Raw genomic sequence first — 21,585 nt, 5'->3', positions numbered from 1 at the left:
CCAGCTCCACTGCCTTGGCCACCTCTCCCTCTCAGCAGCTCCCTGGATCGCCCCTATACACCTCAGACTCCTGTTGGGAACTGAGCTCTCGGCTGCTCCCCAGAAAAACTAACAACAACAAAAAACCCACTCCTTTCGTCCAGTTCCATAAAAAATGCTGGCGACACCCTCAACTCCAGTCTTTCTCATCGCCCTCCAAGCCATCAGCCGCCTCTGTCATCTCCACTTTAAAAACATCCAGAATCTGACTACTTCTCACCCCACCCCACCCTCGCTACCCCTGAGCCTGGCACCTCTTCCTCTCGCCAGGGTTGTCACAGTTGCCTGCTGGTCTCCCCGCTCCTGCCCTCACCCCTCTGCAATCTAGAATCGGCACAGGGCCAGATTGAAACAGCTCAAATGTAAATCAGAGCATGGCCCTCCTCTGCCCCACGCCCTCACCTCTGTGGCTCAGAATCAGAGCAAGCCCTTACAATGACCTCCAGACGCTGTGGGATGTGGCCTCACGGTAAACCTCTCAGACACCCACACACACAACCCTCCTTCCCCTGGCTCACTCTGCTCAGCCACGCTGGCCTCCTCACAGCTCCGCAAACACACCAAGCTCACTCTGCCGCAGGGCCTTTGCAACTGCTGATCCCTCTGCCCTGAATGTTTTCACCTTAACACGGCCATGACTTGTCCTCTCACTTCCTCCAGGTCTTTGCTCAAGAGCGAGGCCTTCTCAGAGAGGCGTCCCCTGACCTCCCTTGTTAAAGTTTCAGCCCCACCTCAAGCCCCAACCCTTCAGATCGCCTTTCCTCATTTTCCATTGTCTTCATTCGCCTTCTTCACGATCTAACACACCACCTGTGTTCTAATTATTTTGTTTGTCTCTCCCATGAAAAGATAAGCTCCTTGAGGGTGAGGATGTATGCCTGTGTGTTCACCACTGTATCCTCAGGGTGCTGCCCGAGGCCCAGCACTCAGTGGACACACACTGAATGTGTGCTGAGTGGGCGAAATGTAAAAACAGACAGACTGAGGAAAGAGACAAAGAGAGAGACACTCGTGGAGATGTGGGAAGGCGAACAGTGAGAGGAAGAGATCTGAGAGAGAGGAGAGCCAGTAGAAAGAGGACAAGAGTAGCTGAGAGAGACAAAGGGACCTCCCTGGCAGGATAGAAACAGACACAGGTCGAGAGAAAGGCAGAGCAGGGATGGAGACAGGAGGGTACAGGGGAGGGGAGACTGGGGTTGGGGAGCCCCTGGCTGTGGCTTTGGTTGGAAGAAGGTCAGATAGGATAGAAAGGGGAAAGGATTGTAGGAGAAACTGATCCAGTGGAGGGGATCAAGGGTGGAGGGGATGGCTACCATTAGACAGATGAGAGAGAGTTTCCGGAGGCCCCTGCGTCCTCCCTACAGCCCTTGTACACAGTCCGTGAATGACCTCTGAGCCCACCATATGCCCAGCTCTGCGCTGAGCACTGGAGAGAGTGGGCAGGGAAGTTAGTCTGACACGAATCCAGATGGGTAACATGCCCTCGTCGTCTGTGTGAATGGCTGTCTTGGAGTGGACAGTGCACACAAACCTGTGCAACCTTCTGTGGCAGCCCCAGGGGAGGACACAGACACCATCCGACTAACTGCCCAGGGGCTCCCAGACTGGGAGGTACCCTCGGGGCTCTGGAACCGAGTCCCAGAGGCGGCAGGAATGGAGCTGGGCTGAGTACCTGGGTCTGGTCAGATGTAAACATGAGGGGACGAGCGTTCCAGGCAGAGGAACAGCGTGTGCAGACGAGTGGAGGCAGAGGCGTGGTTGTGTGCGTGGGGAAGAGCAGGCTGTGACAGCTACCGTGGACTGAGGAGTGAGGCAGCGAAGGTAAACTCTGACGGGCCTCCAGGGCAGGCTGAGGAGCTCAAACTCTGTTCCTGGGCTGGCTGTACCCTTCTTGTGGCCAAAACTGTCCTGCCTTTGAACTCCTCCACCGCCCTTCTACCCAGGCTGTTGGCACAGTCTTTCAACCCCCCCCCCTTTGCCTCTGGCTGGGCCCCAGACCTTGGGGCAGGTGGGAGGGGCATTATCACCATTTGCCAGGAAACTGAGGCCCAGAGAGAGGAGGAGGCTTCCCTGGCTCTCACAGTGAGTTAAGAGCCAGGAGTAGAAGCCGACTCCTTGCCCCCCAGGTCAGTGCTCCCGCCCGCCGGCTCCCCTCCTCTCCAATATTGCTCTCTGTACCCCTTCAGTCATCTCCCTCCTCCCGCCCCTCCCTTCCCTCCTGCTTTTATCAGCACTGAAAGGGCCAACTTTGAAACCTTCTTTCATCTCTCCTTCTGGCCCCTTCCCTGGGGCTCCTCAGATGTGGAGGCGGTAAGAACCTTGAGACAGGGCCAATTTAACACCACAAACATTTACCCAAGTCCTCCTCCATGCCAGGCCCTGAGCCAGGCCTGGGGACACCACTGAGATGACTCAACCAAGGGCAGAGCTGGAGAGGGGTGCCCAGTCTGTAGAGACAGACACGGAAAGGGAGGCCCGTGAGAGGCTGGGGAGACAGAGACGGGTCCTCAGAGGCCACATGTGCTACCGAGGGCCTGGCTTATGTCCCAGCTCCCTAGTTCCTAGGGTCATGGATTCAGCCAACACCTACGAATTGAGTCACATCCAGCATTATTCCAGGAAATGCAGAAATGGTGATGACAAGACTCTATCCCTGACCACATGGGCTTTGCCTTCTCCTGGGAGAGACAGTCAACAAGTGATTACGTGGGATCGTTGCTTATAAGAGCTATGAAGAAAATAAACAGAGTAGTAGGAGAGGGGGTCTGCAGGCCACAGGGAGCTACTTTGGATTGAGTTGTCAAGGAGTTGATAAATGCGCTGAGATCATATGGTAAAGAGAGCCAACTATGCAAAGATGTGGGGAAGCGCAAGTGCAAAGGTCCTGAGGCAGGAACAAGCATCGTGTTCCTGGAAATGAGGACACGAAGTGGTGTCCTAGGAGGTCTGGCCCAGCACAGTAGGTGCCTGGGAAATGCAGAATGGTTTCTCTGAGTTCCTGCGCTAGGGAGTGGGAGATGCCACATAGGGTTGCATTTGTGCTGCAGAATCCATTTCACTCGTTTTACAGATGAAGAAACTGAAGGTCAGAGAGGAGAAGTGACTCCTCCAATGTCACTCATCTTGAAAGGGAAAGGAATGGGCTTTAACCCACGATTGTCCCTTCTTGAGTCCAGCCTCCTGCCGTTTCCCCCTGCTTGTTCCTCTCTCTGTGGTTAACACAGTGACCAGACTTGTGCCGTGCCTTCCCCAGGGCATGAGGCACAGAGATGAGTCAGACATGGGTCAACGGCAAGACCGGGCTGCCAGGTATATGAATCTGGTGCTCTAAGTCTGAGTGGGTTTGGGCTGAGACAGGGGTTTGAGGACTAAAGAGCTGCAAGGAGGGGCGAGTTCTCTTGCACCAAGGAGAGATGTGAACACAGGCTTCCCCCAGGGGGCCCCACAGGGCCAAAAAGGATGAAGTTGGGATCGGAAGAGGGCACTCCGGGGTGGAGTGATGGTGAGGACCAGGGGGTAGGAACAGAATCATGGAGCCAGGAGGTTAAGTTCAGGAGCAGGAAGATCCACTAGATAAGCTCACGTGAGAGGGTTGGGAGATGCGGACAGAGGGAGGGACAGGCTGTGAAGGACCTTGATGTCAGGTGAAGGAGAGGGATTTTATCCCTAGGCAGTGGGCAGCCTTGGATAAAGCTTTCGAGGGAGGAAGGAAGATGTTCAGATGGGCCCAACTCTGGACTGGCAGCCCTGCAGATAGACTGCCCGTTTATCAGCCCAGCCGTGTGAGTCTCCTCTGAACATCAAAAACAGGAAAGCCCACGCCAGACCCGAGGGAGAGAATGCTAATGCGCTCCCAGCACTCCACAGTGGGTGTGGCAGCACGTGCGTGGCTTTGGGATCACGAAGACCTGGTTTCAGTCCCAGTTCAGTTGTAGAATCGTGGGGAAATCACTGCGCCCGCTCCCAGTCTGTTTTCGTGATAGTCCCTGCCTCATTCATTTCCTCAAAGAATGGTATTTAATGTCTACGAGGTTCCAGGTTCTGTGCTTGGTGCTCCCAGGGCTGGAGGGAGGGTTATGTGTTTGGATATTACCATTTTTCTTGGTGGTCTGGACACTCTCCCCCCTTCATTCTGCTACCAGTACTAACCACTTACAAATGTCCAGGCATCGTTTGTAGGCTTTGAATGTGTGCCTTAAGGGTGATGGGGGAAGAGGGAAAGAGTCACAGACAGGATGGAGTGATCGGAGAGAAATCCCTTGATTTGGGGAGGCAGCCCTTTCATAGCTAAAGAGTGCCCCCCGCTTGTAGCCCAGGTAGGGTCTGCATGGTTCAGTCTGCTGCGTGTGTATGTGCATGAGCCCACACACAGGCGCACTGGGAAGGCTGTACACACCAGAACCTGCAGACTTTCATGTTTATTATGCCTGTGCGCGCTATCTACCTATGCACATATGTATGTGGTGTCCATGCCTGCATGTGCACCCAAGCCAGGAAGCAGTACCCTCCCCACCCTAACCTGGGCAGCCGGTTTGTGGCATGTGGGTGTTGGCAGATATACCTGGGTGGCCCTAAGGAGGGTCTCCTAGACCTGGGGCTCTGGACAGACCTGGCCGAGGAACTTGACTCTGCCACTGAGCAGCCCTTTGGCCCCAGGGCTGGAAACCTGGCTCCTCTGAGCCTCAGTCTCCTCATCTGTAGAACGGGGGTGGTGACAGTGTCTGGGAGGATTTGAGGAGCTTAACACATAAAGCTTTTATGCAGGCCTGGCACCCAGTCGTGCTTGGCAAGTGAAAAGAAGAGCCCGTTGGCACATGACGTGGCAGGCGCCCGCTGCTGTTATGTGTTTCATTGGTAGCCACTTGTGTAATTTCACAACCAGCCTGTGAAGTGGGTACCATCATCATTATCACCATCTCCATTTCTAAGAGGAGGAAACTGAAGAAGAGAGAAATTAAATGACTTGCCCAAGGTCACACAGCTAGGTTTCAAACCCAGGCAGGTGGGCGCCAGATCTGCACTCCTGCCCCCCCCCCCCCCGCCCCACAGGCCTCCCTTGCACACGTGTGCGCGCCCACACTCCCTAGCTGACATGCCACATTCTCTCACTGCACTCTTCCAGGACCCCCGCCTGCTCTGGTTCCCCTTCCTGCTTTCCAGGTCCCGGCTGACCAATGAGAAGCAGGCTAGTGAGATTTGAACAGAATCTTCTAGACCCACGGGGGCCTCCTATCTTCTCAGGCCACTTGGCAATACTCCAGCGTCCATACATGGCGTCTCCCACTCCCAACACGCAGACCACACGCTGGTTGGGGGGACTTCTGTGTACCCCTTGCCAGACATTTCTGAATAAAAATTAGAATAACAATAATTCTCACTCACGAAGTAATTTTCCTGGAACTCCAGCTTGACATTTAATCCTCCCAACTAGCCAGGTAGGATTATCATCTCTATTTTGCTGAAAATTAGGCTCAAAGAAGGAAGTGACTTACCTGGGTCAGCCTGGGCCTGGATCCTGACTCAGGGCTGAGCAGCTGCTTCTTAAACCTTTGCTCTTCCCACTGTAACTCAGTATCTCACACACGCAGACACGCACACCACTCACCTAGGCAAGTCACACACACACTTCCCACCCACCACGCAGACCAGACACACAACTCATGCACCTGCACGTGTGGCGCACCAGCCTCTGCCCACCCACTCTGCCCCCACGCTTGTCAGGCCACACTCCTTGTCACATGCTGTGCCCATCCCCCTACCCTCCCACTCACTCCCACGGCTCCCTGAGCTGGAACAAAACCACCTGGGCCCAGCCAACCACAGTGACCTGCAGCCTCCAGTCTTTAGCTGGTTAATAGCGGCCCCTCCCCCTTGGCCTTGGGAACAGCTGCCTCCACTTAGATTCCAGGCCCCCCCTTCCCCTCTGGGAAGGAACAAAAGAGAAAAGCTGGGGTGGGGGGAGGATTGGGAGAGGGAAAAGAGGAGCGAGTGAGCAGGAAGGAGAGGCGAGGAGAAGCAAGAAGGAGGCAGTGGGCATCCTCCCACCAGCCCTGCCGCATGCCCAGCCCTGACCCCCCATCAGGAGCCCCAGGTGTGTCATTCCCCTGGCCCTCCCCTGGACTCTGTTCTCCTGCCTGAAAACTCAGGAGGGGTCTCCATAGTTCCTTCCAGCTGAGCCGACACGCAGAGGCTGGTTTTACCTTCTCAGGATGCAAACATCTGACAGGGCCAGGCTGGGGGCAAAGGGACCTGAGGCTCCACTTGCTGCAGCTTTGGATGGGTAACAGCTGGAAAGAACTCTGGGTCTAGAGGCCCCAATTCTGTGACAGTCCCTGTGCAGCCTTGGACAGGGTCATCCCTAGCCCGTATGGCACTTTTGAGAAGATGCTCCCTGGGCGAGGACACGTGACTTGGCAAGCAGGACACTGGCTGGACTTCACCCCACTTTCCCCCTTAGCCTGGCACCTTTGTCAGGACACAACCTTCATAACCATACCTGGCAGTCTTACGCTTGGCAGGTTTCCTCTCTGAGCCTCAGTGTCTTCATCTGCAAAACAGATCCTACCAGCCTTACGGGATGCCAGGCGCGACCTCATTTGTCTCGTTTGCCCCTTTATCGCCAGGGCTTAGCGCAGAGCAGCACAGAGAAGGCACTCAGTTCACGGTTGGGCGTAAAGGAATGAATGGAGGGATGGCTAGAGGAAAAGCAAGCTACAAACTATTTGAACCTTCCCACACACAATCACCCACGAGGACCGAGGCTGGTCAGGGGCAAGGCCGGTGTTGGCTTAGCAGTTTAGGGATAGGAAAGGCACTAAATGGGACTCAGGAGACTTGCTATTCTGCCCACTACGGCCATGTGCACAGCCCTTCAGTTTCCCACAAGCCTTCACCTCCAGGACCACAGGAACTATGAAAAGACTAGCGCTGGCCAGTGTGGCTCCGTTGGTTGGAGCATCGTCACATATACATGATGAAAGGTTGCTGGTTCAACTTCCAGTCAGGACATGTACCTAGGTTGCAGGTTCGACCCCTGGTTGGGGCACAGTACGGAAGGCAACTAATCTATGTGTCTCCTCACTCTCTCTCTCTCTCTCTCCCCCCCCACCCCTCTCTCTAAAAATTAAGCATATCCTCAGGTGAGGATTAATTGTTTTTAATAATAAGGGCTGTCACCTATGCCCAGATCTGTGAATCACCTCCTACTATCCACACCAGTGGGAGGTATTAATCACACTCTTTTCCAGTTAAGCACATAGAGACCAAGGAGGCCCAGTGACTTGTCCAAGGTCACACATATAGAATAAGTAGCAGTGAACTCCTCTCAGACCTGTGCCGTCCCACTGGGTGTCATTATCCCCATTCAGCAGATGAGGAAACTGAGGCCCATAGAAGTTTGGTAATGCCGCCGAGGCCCCATTGAAGGGTCATGTCCGGGCTTTGTGCCCCCAGCAGGGTGTTGCTGGTGGCCTCACCACCCTGGGCCTTGGTTTCCCACTCCGGGAGGTGGGGAAAGGGCCCCTCTTCTCCTGTCAGGGGGGGGCCAGAGCCTCGGGCTGCACCCTGCCCACCAAGCTGCTTTGTCCTGCTGCACAAAGAGCCCTTGCTTGGCATTCGAGGCCTTTGTGGGCCACGCAGCCTGGCGGCACCCCGCCTGCATTATCAGCTCAGGAAGCGTCAGCCAGCGCTGGTGGGGCCTCTCTGGGCTGCCGCCCGAGACATGTGTTGGACACGGGCCTTTCAGGCCTGGAGCCGCTACACAAAGGCCCGGGAAGAAGGCAGAACAAAGGGCTTTTTCACTGGGCAGCTGAAAGCCGCAGATTAGTTCCTGCATGCTGTGCAGGCAGGGCGGGAGGGGGGCAGCCAGCGGCTGTTCCCCCAGAGTCGACCCACCAGATACAGCATCACTCACCCAAGTCCCTGATCTGCGGCTTCCGGGCCCAGGCAGCCAGAGAGAGCCTCATGACGCCAGAGCCCACCCCTTTCCCTGCTCAGAATTCCTCTTGGCCCCCAGCACATGTCCAACCTCTGAATCCTGTGCCCTGCGTGTGCTGGTGCCTAACTCTCCCCCTTTCCGGTTCTAACCATTGGGCATCATTTTCCATTTCCTGATAATTCTCACCACCTACCTTTGCACCCTCTGTTCCCCCTGCCCCATAAACAGCTCCCCCCTTCTCAAGCCCAATTCCAGGGTGACTGCTTATAGAAAGATAAGAATCGTATATCCAGCGAGTGTTACCCCTCTGTCAGTGACTCTGCCTACTTCCAGCCCTTGCAACAGCCGTCAGCCCAGTTACCCAACCGAAGAGACTGCGGCTCAGAAACGCTGAGGGCTGCCAGTGGTCACACAGCAGGTGCCCAGGGCAGCTGGGCTGCAAACCCAGACCCTTTCCACTCCTCCTCTGTTGGAAAGGCTTGCTCTGCTCCTGTGTCTCCCAGGCAGGTGTCCTTCTTTGCGATAGGGCGGGGTGGGGTGAGGGACATGGGCACGGGTTCCATCTGGTGCCAGGGCACCTTCAATCAGCCCTGCCCTGCCTCCATCAGGTATGCCATTGACCGAGACTCAGATTTGGACCAGATCTTTGATATCGACACGGACACAGGTGCCATCGTGACGGGCAAGGGACTGGACCGTGAGACTGCCGGCTGGCACAACATCACCGTGCTGGCCATGGAGGCAGGTAAGCTGGAGGGAGGGGGCAGTAGGGAGAGAAGGGTGAAGGCTGAGGGGCAGGGCTGAGGCGGGGCAAAGAGGAAGAAACCCTGCAAAGATGGCAGGGTGGGAGGAAGGCAAAAGTCAGTGGGCAGGCCCAGCCACTGTGGCTCAGTTGTTGAGTGTTGACCTATGAACCAGGAGGTCATGGTTTGATTCCCAGTCATGTCACATGCTCGGGTTGCAGGCTCAATCCCCAGTAGGGGGCGTGCAGGAGGTAGCCAATGAATGACTCTCATCATTGATGTTTCTCTCCCTTTCCCTTCCTCTCTGAAATCAATAAGAAAATATGTATATTTTTTAAAGTCAATGGGCAGGAAAAGAGAAATGTGGGAAGGATCTCAGGCCAAAATAGCCAGTCTTGAGGCTGGTTTTCTTCCCTCAGCATTTATTGAGCACCCACTGCGTACCAAGCCCTGTTTTAGAGGCTGAGGATACAGCCCTGAACAGCACAGACAGGCTTCTGTCTTCATGGGCGAAAGCAAGCCTGTGAACAAATAGAGAGAAAAGGTGTACATCAAGTCAAGGGAAAGAAGAAAGCAGGGGAAGGTCGGGGAAGGGGGTGTGTTTCTCTTAAGAGAAGGTCTCTCTGGGAAGGAGGCATTTCAGTAGAGACCTCAATAAACTGAGTCATGCTGGTATCTAAGGGGAGAGTGTTCCGGCAGAAGGAACAGCCAGTGCAAACGCTCTGAGGTGGCAGGGTGCTTGGCCTGTTGGAAGGTCAGTAAGGAGGCCAGTGTGTAGTGAGGCGCAGAGTGGTCAGTCATTGTAGGGACTTTGGCCTTTACTCCAAATGAGGTGGGAGTCGGTGGGGAGAGTTGAGCAGAGAAGGGATGAAGTCTGACAGCAGCCGCTGACTGCTGCATTGAAAATGGAAAGCAGGGACTCCGCTAGCCAAATGCCATGGTACAAGGAGGACACGCTGGTGGCCTTGGCCCAAGGCAGGAGCTATGGAGGAGGTAAGAAGTGGTCAGCTTTGAGAGACAGGATGAAGAGAGAGCCAACAGGACCTGCTGCGGGGTGATGTGGAACTAAGAGATAGAGGTCAAGGAGGACTCCCAGGTGCTTGGCCTGAGCTTCTGGAAGAGTGAAAAGTGTGTGTGTGTGTGTGTGTGTGTGTGTGTGTGTGTCACAGGCACACTTTGGTGCAGCTGGGAAGGAGTGTGAACTGGGAGAGAGAGGCAGGGGAGGCCTAAGACATGGGGTCCAGATAAGTAAGGCCATTGAGGTGAGGAGCTAAGAGCAGAGGGATTCACGGAGCTGCAGGAGAGGGGCGAGCGCAGCTGCAGGCCTCTGCCATAACCACACAGGCTGCCCGGACCTGCTCTCCAAGCTCCCACACCCTGGCAGCTCTCAAGGTCTCAGAAGCCAGCAGAGCTGCCAGTCAGCAATCATGACAACAGGAATCCTCGGTCTCTGAGCCTCAGGCGGCCGATTTTCAAACTCCCCTCTGCACCTCCTAGGCCCCAAGCCCCTCCTGGCCCTGTGAGCCCTCCTGCCTTCTCCTCCTTCTGCTGCTGCCCTCCCACTTTGCAGGCCCCACCAGCCATCCCAGGGCTGGGGCCAAGGAAGTCCCTAGGCTGAAGTTCCCTTCGTCTCTTTCAACTTCAGTTTAAAAGAAAATACAAAGCTGGCTCAAACCTCAGTGCCTGCTGCTCCCAAGCCTTTGAATCCACTCTGCCACCACATGAAAGGCAGATAACAAAGGTGGCTGGAGAGGAAGTGGCGGCTGGGCTGGGGGGAAGACAGCTCCCCCCGCCTTTACCTCCCTGAACCTGCTCCCTGGGCAGCCAGGGGGACTGGCCAGGCTGCTGGACCGAGATGCCTCCTCTCCCTCCCACAAATACATCTCCTGCAGCAGCCGTCACCACCTGATGGCCCACCACAGCACAGCCCCTCCTGGGGTCAGTGGGTCCCTGTCAGAGAGCAACTATAGTAGCACATAAAGGCTGCATCGCTGCCATTCCGCCGGAGGAAGAATGTGGGGGCTCTCCCCCATAAACGTTTTACAGTGTTTACCTAATACGTATTCAGACTCGTCGCTTTCTAGCAATTACTTTTCTTGAATCATAATCAGCACCCATTTTACTGTTGGGAAAATTGAGGCTCAGAGAGTTAGGAGACTTGCCCAATGATGTGCAGTGACAGAGCTGGGATTTGGACCAAATCTACCCGGCTCCCAACATAGTATTGCTGTGTGGGCACCCTTTCCCTGGTACTCGCTGCTCTCTGCATCCATCCCGTCCCACCCACCAGTCCCCAACAGCTGACCATGGGGAAGAGGAAGACTGGTCACTGGGCTAGAGACACCCCCACCTCCAAGCTGCATCCCATAACCCCTGCCCAACCCTCACCATGATATTAATCCGTGGGGAAATGAATGGCTCCCACTGCACAGTGCTGGTGGGGGGGGGGGGCGGGGGTTAAGTAGGGAAATGCAAGGAGAGAACTTAGCCTAGTGCTTACTAAGTGCTCAGTTAGTGGGACCTACTGACCTTGACTATGCACGTCACCGAAGCACCGACTCTGGGCCAGGCACGGTGCAGTGACGTGCTCACTGAATCTTCCCACCGAAGAGGTGTCACGTCTGCTGGGTCCCCAGTATGTGGATGAGGACACAGGCTCAGAGAGGTGAAGCCATTTGTCCAAATCTCCAGCTCCAGCCTGTCTGACTCCAGAGCCCAACTCTCACCCACGGCCCCTCAAGTCATAATTCCTTGGTGCCCGACAGAGGTTCGGCGGGGGAGAGGGAGGAGAACAGCAACGGCCCCAAGGTCACAGAGCAAGTCCATGTGGGGCCAGGGCTCCAACCCAGGCCTGTGCTGGCAGCCTGCGGGAGCCCCAATGCAATGCCGAGGGGTCTGCCCTCCTGCGCCTCAGCCGAGGCATCCATTTGACTTCCACAGAAGCAGGCGATGCTCAGGGGTCACCGTGGCCCTGCCTGCTCTGAGTGTAACAAACATAAGGTGACAAGAATCAGAGGGGAAATATTTATACACAGCGGCCGAGCTTCGCGAGCCCCTCGAGAGTGCGGCGTGGGAGGGCGGGAGCGCCGCCTGTCACACTGGATTACCTCCAGACTCCCAGGCCACTTAGTATGCTGTCTCTCCCCTCCATTCCGCCCATGCCGACGCTCCTTCCCTGACATTATCTTTAACGTTTTGTAATCATGAAATATTAATGACCGATATTGAATTTAAAGTACAATTTGTGTCTGAATCCTTCGGTGGAAAGGGCAGTTGTAAAGGGACAGCCTTCAAAGAGACTGGGGTGGGGGTGCAGGGGGCTGCATCCGGCTCCCTCCTCCAGGGTCGGCAGGCCCTAAGCTGGTCTGGAGGTTAGGCATCCATGCCCAGGAGAGCCAAGTCTTCACCAAATTAGCCAGATGCGTCCCCATCTGAGTCACCCCAAGCCAAGTCACATCTTACAGCACCCCAATTTTTCCTTTATACCATAGAGCATATGTTGTGATTTCTAATGTACTCTCGGGAGTGTTTAGTCCATCTCTCTTTCCCAGGAAGCAATGCCTTCTACCAGGGCAGGGTCTCGTCTGTGTCTGCAGCATTCACACCAGGCCAGGCAGGCAGTAGGCGAGTGTAAATATTTAATGAATGGGTGGCTAAATGGGTGTGCCCACCAGTTAGGACATGATGGAGAGGAACTGGCTCCCGCTGCTTGCTTCCAACTGTGTGAGTTTGGGCAGGTCACACCCCTCGCTTTGCCTTCGTTTCCTCATCTGTAAAATGGTGCTGCATTGGATGACGGTAAGGATAACTACCAGTGGTAGCCGTTTCTATTTATTTGAAGCTTACGATACGCCAGACGGCACGCTGTAAGCTTTATCATGCCGAGTGCTTTATATAAAACACCTCAGGTCATGTGCATTAGCAATCACGCATGGAAGGTACCTAGCACAGTTCCTGGCACACAGCAGGTGCTTTCACAGCCAGAGAAAGACTGAGGAGAGAGGGATGTTGGAGATGATGGTTTCCAGCCTCCTCACCCCCAGCCCATTTCATTGCTGGGGAGACTGAGCCCAAGGAAGGGAAGCAACTTGCCCAAACCCACCAATGAGGTGGCTGTCTGACTCCCAGGCCAGTGCTCCTTAGGGGCTGGAGGAAGGACCAGGGATGGGGTGAGGGGTTGCAGTGGTTTGAGTGGCAGAGAGTACTTTTTCCTCCAGGGATAACCCTCCCACGCCATGTCTCCCCTCAGCCAGTGTTCTCTTGGGGCCCCTCACCCCCCTGCCCAGGGCTGGGCACTGAGATCTGGTGGTCCACAGGGCCACTGACCTTGGGAGCTCACAGTGGGCAGGGGAGAGACATGTCAACAGTGAGTGGAATCGGGGCGGGGGGGCAGTGGGCACTCAGGAGGAGCGGAGAGGGGTGCCCAGCCAGAGGGAAAGAGGCAAAGAGGCAGGAAAGCTTTCGCAGAGGAGGGGACGTCTGAGCTGGGTCTCCAAAGCCAAAGAAGCCTTTCTGAGCAGCATCAACGGTGCTCCCAACAAGAGGCCCCTGTGTGCACAGGCCTGGAGGCCGGGCAGCCCAGTGTCCCTGTGACAAGGAGCACCCTGGGTGTGTCCGGAGGCTGGGCTGGAGGAGGCTGGCACAGGCAGGGCGACGGGGCACACAGAAGTCGCTGGGTGTCCTGTGAGCTGGACAGCTCCTGGAGGTGGCAGGGGGTCAGTGCAGGTCCTTGAGCAGAACGCTGACCTAGTCAGATGTGCAGTCCCCAGCATTCATTCGGGTTCAGAAGGGAGGGCAGACAGGAGGGGACCAGCCTGGAGCAAGAGAAAGATGGAGCTGTGAGGAAGACCCGGCTTAGATGCACGCTGGGCGCGCCTACCGGGCAGGGCCAGGACAGGTGGAGGAAGTGCCAGGGAGGCGGAGCATGGAGAGGAGGTTTGGCACGGCCCTGCATGGAAGGGGCCGCTTTGGGAGGCAGTGACCTCCCCACCACCAGGGGGGTGTAAATCAGGCCTGGGCTCCTCTTGGACTGGGGAACTTCCGGGATCCTCGGCCACCTCAACTGCCTAACATGCCAACAGGAACAAAGATTTTGTGGCATCCATAGTCTCCACAGGACCGCCCAGAACATCGGGACCAGCTCAGTCCTAGGGAGGAAAACCTTTCCCACAGCCCCGATTCCAGGGCCCCCACTTCACCCAGACGTCCTCCCCTGCCCTTTGGAGGACTGAACTGCCCCCCAAAAAGATCAAAGCCTCCAATCTCCTTGGGGAAGCCAAACAGACAGTCCAAGTCCCCGAGAGACAGAGAAGGGCACCCGACCTCCCACTTCCACTGGAGATGAGTGGGGACAGGGCAGGGAGTGCTCCGGGTCCACTCGTGACAGCCCTGAAGCCCCCTCCCCTGCAGCACCCCCACCTGCGCACCCAGCCCCCCTCACCGTCCCGCCTGCTTGTCTTGGCCGGCTGGTAATTGGGATGATAAATCTTCCTGCCCAGCTGGCCAGCTCTAATCAGAGCCTGGTGTTTTTCGATGCAATTTAATTCCTCTGGGAGGAGGAGGGGCTGATAGATGGTGCAGAAGAGGGTCCAGCCCTGCTCCTGCCCCCACCACAGCCAGTGAGCGGGAAGGAGGTACCTCCGAGCTGCCCCTCCCTCCCTCTCCCCACTTCTCATCTCCTCCTCACACCCACTCTTGCAGCCTCGAGTCTCTCTTTCTCTCTGGGCTCCTCTCTTTCTCTCACTGCTGCGGAGAACTTCCAAGTCCAACTCCATTTGTTTTACTGATGAGAAAACCTTGGTCCAGCGATAGAGGCAGGAACAGGGTCACCCAGCACATGGGTGCCGGGGTTACAGCAGTAAACAAAACACACAAAAATTCTGCTGACTCCCTAGTGGGGAAGGTGGGCGATGGGCAAGTTAAGCGGGTAGAAACATGGGGGTGTGGGTGTGTGCTAGGGGGGAGGGCGTGTCTGGTGGGAGAGTAAGGGGCAAGTTTAAATAAGGTCATCAGGGCAGGTCTCATGCCCTTCACCTGATTGGTTTAACAGTGTGTTTCACATTACTTCCTTTACTTCCTTTACTTCCTTTACTTCCTTTACTTCCTTTACTTCCTAGTTGGATCTCAACCTAAAGGTCACTTACTCCAGAGATCACATCCCTGTACACACACACCCCCAAGGGCGGGACCCCCTACTCCATGCCCTCACAGCTCCTGAACTTTTATCGCTCAACTTTTCTCAGGGTCTGGAGTAATGTCTGTCCCTGCCACTAGACTGAGAGACCATGTTGGTCTTGCTCACTGTTGTGTCCTTGGTACACAGAAGGTGCTCAATTTGTAATTGTCAGCAAAAACCAGAAGTCTCAGCTCCAAATTGCTCCGTCCAATCCTCCATCTGTTATGCATAAGGGACTCGGAGCGCAAAGTGTAAGAGACCCACCCACACTGCACAGCCATTCTCTGCCCAAGTCTGGCCTCTTCCTGAAGCACCCACTGAACCGCTGGGCCCCTCGGCCCCCCAGGGCATCACCTGCCACCTCCCAGATTAATGGGGAGCCAGCACAGGGAAGAACCACCCGGCCGAAGCACGTTTAATTTTAATTTAGGAATCGCTAAGGCTGCAGGCCTGCTCAGCTCTGGGCTGTCAATCAGCCTTCCTCAAGGCTGCATCAATTAGTTTAAAAATATTGAATGTAATTTTGCCTGACACAACATATTGCAGCTACTGCAAAATATAATTTATTTTAGAAGAAGAAATAATTAAACTAATTTGCATGTCAGTCAGCTGAACTGAGATGCCAAAGGGGGAGGAGGCCCGGGGGGGACCTGGCCCCTGGAGAGGGCACCTGCTGCTGGGCATTGGGTGAGGTCTCTGTGGGCCTGGGTCTGAGCAGTAGGTGCCGCTGGATGGACAAATATCCAGGCAGCTAGAGGGCCCACTGACAGTGTATCTAGACCAACCTCTGGACTTGGAGTCAGGAGACTTAGAATGCAACCCAGCTCTGCTGCTGACTTGCCTGGAGCTTTGGAAAAAGTCCTGGCCCTCTCTGGACCTCAGTTTTCTCATCTACAAAATGGTTTTAACAAGACCTCCTTAACAGGGTGTTTCGAGAATGAAATGAGGTCATAGATAAGAAAGTCTGTTATAAATTGGAAAGTCCTGCACAGCGGTGAAGATTAATGAATGGGTGGAGTCCTTGTTTTATACCAGAAACATTTAAGGTGGTAAAAGTGTGAATCATTATTATCAATTTTTACAAATGATGTTAACCTTGGAAGAAGGCAGTCAGAGGTGAGACATCAGGCTGCACTCCCCCACCTGCCAGTCACACCAGGGCAGTGGTTGGCAGCCCTTGCTACTAATTCAGTTCCTGGAGCTGTTAAAAAAATGCCAGTGGCCAACCCTTGGGCATCTGTGTGTTTTAAAGGCTTCCCAGGTGACTAATATGCAGCCGGCTGGAGACTGCTGTGATGTCAGGCGCACTGGGTCTTGATTTCAGGGTGGCCCACGAGCCCTGGGGGTTCCAGGCCAGCCCCCAATTTCGGGGTCCCTGGGATAAGCTTTGAAGGTGGTGATGTTGGCAAAGTAGAGGCTCACCTCCTCAGGGTTTATTCAGCTGCCCCGCCTCTTAGATCTGAGACCCTCACTCATGCCTAAGGGTTCAGGGCTTTCTCAAAAGGTGACCTGTGACATTTTAAAAGAGAAGGCAGAACAACAACAGAATGGTAATTACGTGGGAAGGAGGATGTGTTAACTAACCGTATCGTGTAAACATTTCACAATCTATACATGTATCAGAGCATCACACATTGTACACCTTCAGCTCACACCATGTCGTATGACAATGACATCTCAACAAAGCATGAAGGTTTTAAAAATAAGAGGGAGGAGATACCCAGCAGAAGCTAAAGAAATGGTGCCACATGGGGGTCTCTCCAGCTGTGGCCCCAGTCCTCCCGCAGGGTGGCTGCCCACGGACGGGGAACTTGTCCTGAGGGCTCCTTTCTGCGTGCCCACAGGACTCTGTCTCTTCTCTGGTCCCTGTGCCGCCCCCACTGCAGGGGAGGGTGCCCCCCTACCTTCTCTCTGCCTCCGCGGGTAGAGAGGTGCCTGTTCCTGGTACAGCCTCACCCTCCCCGACTCCAGAAAGCACCACCATCTGTCTGTTTAAGTTCTCCAACACCGCGCTCTTAAAAATAACGGCTCTCCCGGCATTCCCAGTCACGACTCCCATCTCCCGCCCCTGGAAAAGCCCCCTCTAATCACTGAAGCGGCAGATCCAAGTGAGCTGAGAAGATAAGGTGCCCCCGGCTAAAGGGAGCTCCAGAGAGGGGTCAGGGTCTGAGTTAATTAAAGACTCACCCCGCTTCCTTTGAGGTGGCTGCACCTGCCTCCCCATCTCCCTTTCTCTCTATCAACACACAGGCACCTGCAGTCCACATCCAACGGGCCCTGCGTTCAGAGGAAGAGGCAGCCAACCAGTTCCACTCCCCCCAAAACTCACGGGGTTCCTGGCTGCCTGGAAGCTTCCAGGTTGCCCCCAGAATAGTTCCCTGCCAGGCAGGCTGGAGACCCAGCCATCGGATCCCTGCTTGGAAGGGGGTAGTTTCCTGTCCCAGAGGATGTCCTTGAAGAGGAATGAACTCATGGCTAAGATAGAAAGGGCCAACATTCTGGGTGTTGCTCAGAGAGGATAGTCTGGGTGAAGTGTCCCAACATCCTAGTCACTTGATGTCACTGCTGAACAGCCCTGAGAGGGTGTTTGTTTATTCAGTAGATCCTTATGTAGCACTTGCTGTGTTGCATACACAGTTTGAAGGGCTTTACAGATAGTAACTCAGTCTGTCCTCTTAGCCAACCTATAGCTACTAACCCCCGTTTGCTGGTGAGAAAACTGAGGCACAGAGAAGACAAGTCACATCTCATGGATCACACAGCGGCTGAATGACGGTGTTGGGCCCTAGCTGGTTTTGCTCAGTGGATAGAGCATCGGCCTGCAGGCCAGAGGGTCCCGGGTTCGATTCCAGTCAAGGGCACGTACCTTGGTTGCAGGCTCCTCCCTGGCCTGGGCCCTGGTCGGGGCACATGCAGGAGACAACCAATCAATGTGTTTCTCTCACATCGATGTTTCGCTCTGCCTTTCCCTCTCTCTTCCACTCTCGAAAAAAATCAAAGGAAAAATATCCTCAGGTGAGGATTAACAACACGACAAAAAAAGTGATGGCGTTGGGATCGGAACCACTTGGCTAGATCTTACTCACTATGCTCTGTTTGCTTTCTGGTATGGAAACTCATATCAGAGAAGGAAAGATCTTACCCGAAATCAAGCACTGGGTCCAAGGACAGAGCCCTGCCGGGAACTCGAACCTCTTTCCATCTGAATCCTTCCGGGTTTCATTCATTTGTTCAACAAATGTATTAGAATCTACTCTGTGTCGTATCCCACAATGTTGAAGCAATACGACAGAGGCCTTGACCTCAAAGACATCACAGCTGGAGGAGTGGGGACTTTATGGTTTTGCTGAGGACCCAGGCCAAGACTGGAGGTAGACGTGTCATGCCCTCTCAGGATCAGGTCTTGAAAGAGCAGAGATTTGGGGCTCAGTTGCCAGCTGCCCAAGTCTTCAAACGTTTCCATGTTTGAGTTTCTCTTCGGCAATATGGGGATATAAATTGTACCAAACCACAGAGTTTCTACAAGGATACCTGAAACAATGGGCATGAATGCTCCAGGTGTGTTCTATTCACTCTATGGTGAGGGGACAGAGCTGGCAACAGTGCTGGTAGTGCTGTGGGAGGTGGGAGTGGGGTAGTGACGTGATGGTGATACGGGTGATGATGGTGGGACGGATGACGTGGTGGGGGTGAGGTGGTGTTAGTGATGGCCTTAGTGTTTGTGATGACGGTAGAGATAATGAAGGTGGTGGCGGTGATAATTCTAATGGTGATGGCAGAGCTGGTGGTGATCTAATAGTGATGGTAATAGAGCTGTGGTGATGGCATTGACGAGGTTAATAGTGATGAGAGTGGAGATGGTGGTACTGATAGTTATATTGGCAGAGGTGGCGATGATAATACTAATGGTGGTCGTGGTAATAGTAATGGTGATATTGACAGTGGTACTGGTGGAGATGTGATAGTGTTGGTGATGGCAATGGGTGGCATTGGTGATTACTGTGGTGAAGGTTGTGATGATGATGCCAGTGGTGCCAATGCTAATGGCACTGGTGGTGATGGTGACCGTGACAGTAATGGTGATGGCTACAGTGATCATCTAATGGTGGTGATGGTGATAGCAATGGTGATGGTGACAGTGACAGTGGTGATAATGCCAGATGTCCTCAGTCCTGACCCTGGTACCAGCTTGATCACCCCACACGTTTCTCTCAGTGTGACTCCACAGCCTGATCTTGTCCAGCCGCAGGGGTGGGGGGCTGTCTAGGTCTCATATTGGATACCTGTCACCTTCCTCCTGTGCTCTTGTTACAGACAATCATGCCCAGCTCTCCCGGGCATCCCTAAGGATCCGAATCCTGGATGTGAACGACAATCCCCCAGAACTGGCCACTCCCTACGAGGCAGCCGTGTGCGAGGACGCCAAGCCAGGACAGGTATCACCCAGGGGCTGGGGACTGCACGTTGCTGCCGGGACTGGCCAGGGCCCAAGCCCCAAGGGGGCTCGGCCTCACATCATCCCCCTGCCCCTCCTCACCCTTTAGCTCATCCAGACCATCAGCGTGGTGGACAGAGATGAGCCCCAGGGTGGGCACCGCTTCTATTTCCGCCTGGTGCCTGAAGCTCCCAGCAACCCTCACTTCTCTCTACTCGACATTCAAGGTGAGTCACTTCTGAACCACCAAGTCCTAGGGTGCATGGAGGGAGGAGCCTAACTTAACTGCCTTCTTTCCACATTATTGATGGAGAGACTGAGACACCCAGAGGGTCAGCGTTGGGCCCAAGATCACACAGAAAGTCTGGGCCAAGCTGGAGCTGTTGTTACCCAGGCCGCTGGCCAAACCCTGCAGAACAAGCAGGGGGTGGGTGGCCCAGTGGAGAGGGGGCATCTCAAGGGTAGAGAATGATAGATGGAAATATACAGAGAGGCAATCCATGAGGAGTGGGTGGGTCTGAGGCCAGGGCATAAAGAGCCTCTAAGTCAGTGGTTCTCAACCTTTCTAATGTCGCAACCCACAGGTTGAGAACTGCTGCTGTAGAGCCTAAGACCATCGGAAAACACAGATATTTATATTACGATTTATAACAGTAGCAAAATTACAGTTATGAAGTAGCAACGAAAATAATTTTATGGTTGGGGGTCACCACAACATGAAGAACTGTATTAAAGGGTCGTGGCATTAGAAAGGTTGAGAACCACTGCTCTAAGTGAAGGTTGAAATAAGCCATATGCACACACCCCCACCCTTCAGCTTAAAAAGCTCTTTATGTCACTCACGTTGCTCTTTGCATCCTCACGGCCACCCTAACGTGGGTTCCTTACTCCTCCCTCCATTTTGCAGGTCATGAAACTGAGATTCTAAGAGGATCAAGGACCCGCCCCGGGCCCTGTAGGAGTCAGTGGGGAGGCTGGGACTCAAACCTGTGCTTGTCTCAGATCCAGTGTACTTCCTGCCTTAGCTCACTACCTTGAAAGGAAACTGCCCCGCCCAGCCTGAGCTGATCCCACTATGAGACATGCCCCAGCAGGTTCCCCAAGAATTTGAAGTTTGAGCCTTTGAGGAATAGACTGGGTGATCAATGGACTGGGAGTGAGGGACCTGGGTTCCTGCCCAGGCCCAGTTGGTGGCTCTCTATGCAACTCTAACAAGGTTGGCACATCTGTAAGCCTCAGTTTTCATCATCTGTAAAATGGGGCTGACCATGTGAGATGGGAGCTGCTGAGGTATATTGAGTACCTAGAACATGTTGTCTCCTTCACTCAGTAATTATTTACTGAGCATTTGTGTCAGGCACTGTTCTAGGCCCTGGAAATATGTGGCAAACAAGATAAAAATCCCTGCCCTCTGGAGTATACGTTCTAGTGAGGGGGAAATGAGTCAAATAAATAATATGTGGGGGGTGTAAGTGGCTGTGGGAGTGGGAGCAATAATGTAATAGCCATAAGAGCCTAGACTTTGTTTTATTCAGTGCTGGCTCCTAAGTGCCTACAGCAGTGCCTGGTACATAGTAGGTGTTCAGTAAAATGTATTAAACAAAATGGGGGCGGGGGGGGGAGATAAAACAGGCTAATTTAAATAAGACGGTCTGGGAAGGCCACCTGAAGGAATCAGTAGTGAGTAGGGATCTAAAGGAAATGAGGGAGTGAGCCATGCAGATAACGACAAAAACATGATCCAGGTGGACAGAGCAGCCAGTGCAAAGTCCCTGAGGTGGAAACGCCTGGGATGCTCCAGGAACAGGAGGCCTGCCTGGCTGGGGTGAGTGAGTGACAGGACCAGGAGGAGATGTCAAAGGAGAGGTGCCAGGGGCCCGACCGTGGTGGTTCCTCTGACCCTGGAATAAGTGTGGGACCATCCCCAATACCTTTACACCCCTTCCCTCCAAAGGGAAGGACCTCAGGGCCTCTGTAGCCAGACCCACCTGTATTCCCAGGAGTCGGGTTAAACATAGTTCACACCTAGCACACTCCAGAGAGGACACTGACCCTAAATCACCGGGAGCAGGAGCCAGGAGCCCTGGCTGGGCCAGGCTTCCACCCTTGGTGGCTTTGATTGTGACAAGGTAGGGAGTGCCTGGGGGAAAGGCTAAGGCCTCAGGGGAGGATTTGAGGGGCTCAGAGTTGTGGCTCTTTAAACCTTTTTGGAAGTATTTCAATATTTTAACAACCGGAATAGCCCTGCCCTCTCATT

At 54.3% G+C, this 21,585-nt stretch overlaps 1 protein-coding gene across 1 annotated transcript in view; it reads left to right on the top strand.

Annotated features, from left to right (window-relative positions):
- The window catches only part of CDH22 (cadherin 22), a 123,178-nt gene that overhangs the window by 93,440 nt on the left and 8,153 nt on the right, over nucleotides 1-21,585 (top strand). Inside the window, exons 8-10 of the mRNA XM_080684548.1 lie at nucleotides 8,584-8,720; nucleotides 19,208-19,329; nucleotides 19,438-19,555. Coding sequence (XP_080540674.1) covers nucleotides 8,584-8,720; nucleotides 19,208-19,329; nucleotides 19,438-19,555 — 377 coding nt within the window. The remainder of the gene's footprint in view (nucleotides 1-8,583; nucleotides 8,721-19,207; nucleotides 19,330-19,437; nucleotides 19,556-21,585) is intronic.

This window comes from Plecotus auritus, assembly GCF_963455305.1.
Source record: "Plecotus auritus genome assembly, chromosome: 8".
NCBI classification, from domain to species: domain Eukaryota; kingdom Metazoa; phylum Chordata; class Mammalia; order Chiroptera; family Vespertilionidae; genus Plecotus; species Plecotus auritus.
The sequence above is the reverse complement of the archived record's forward strand: the minus strand, read 5'-3'. Positions and strand labels throughout refer to the sequence as shown.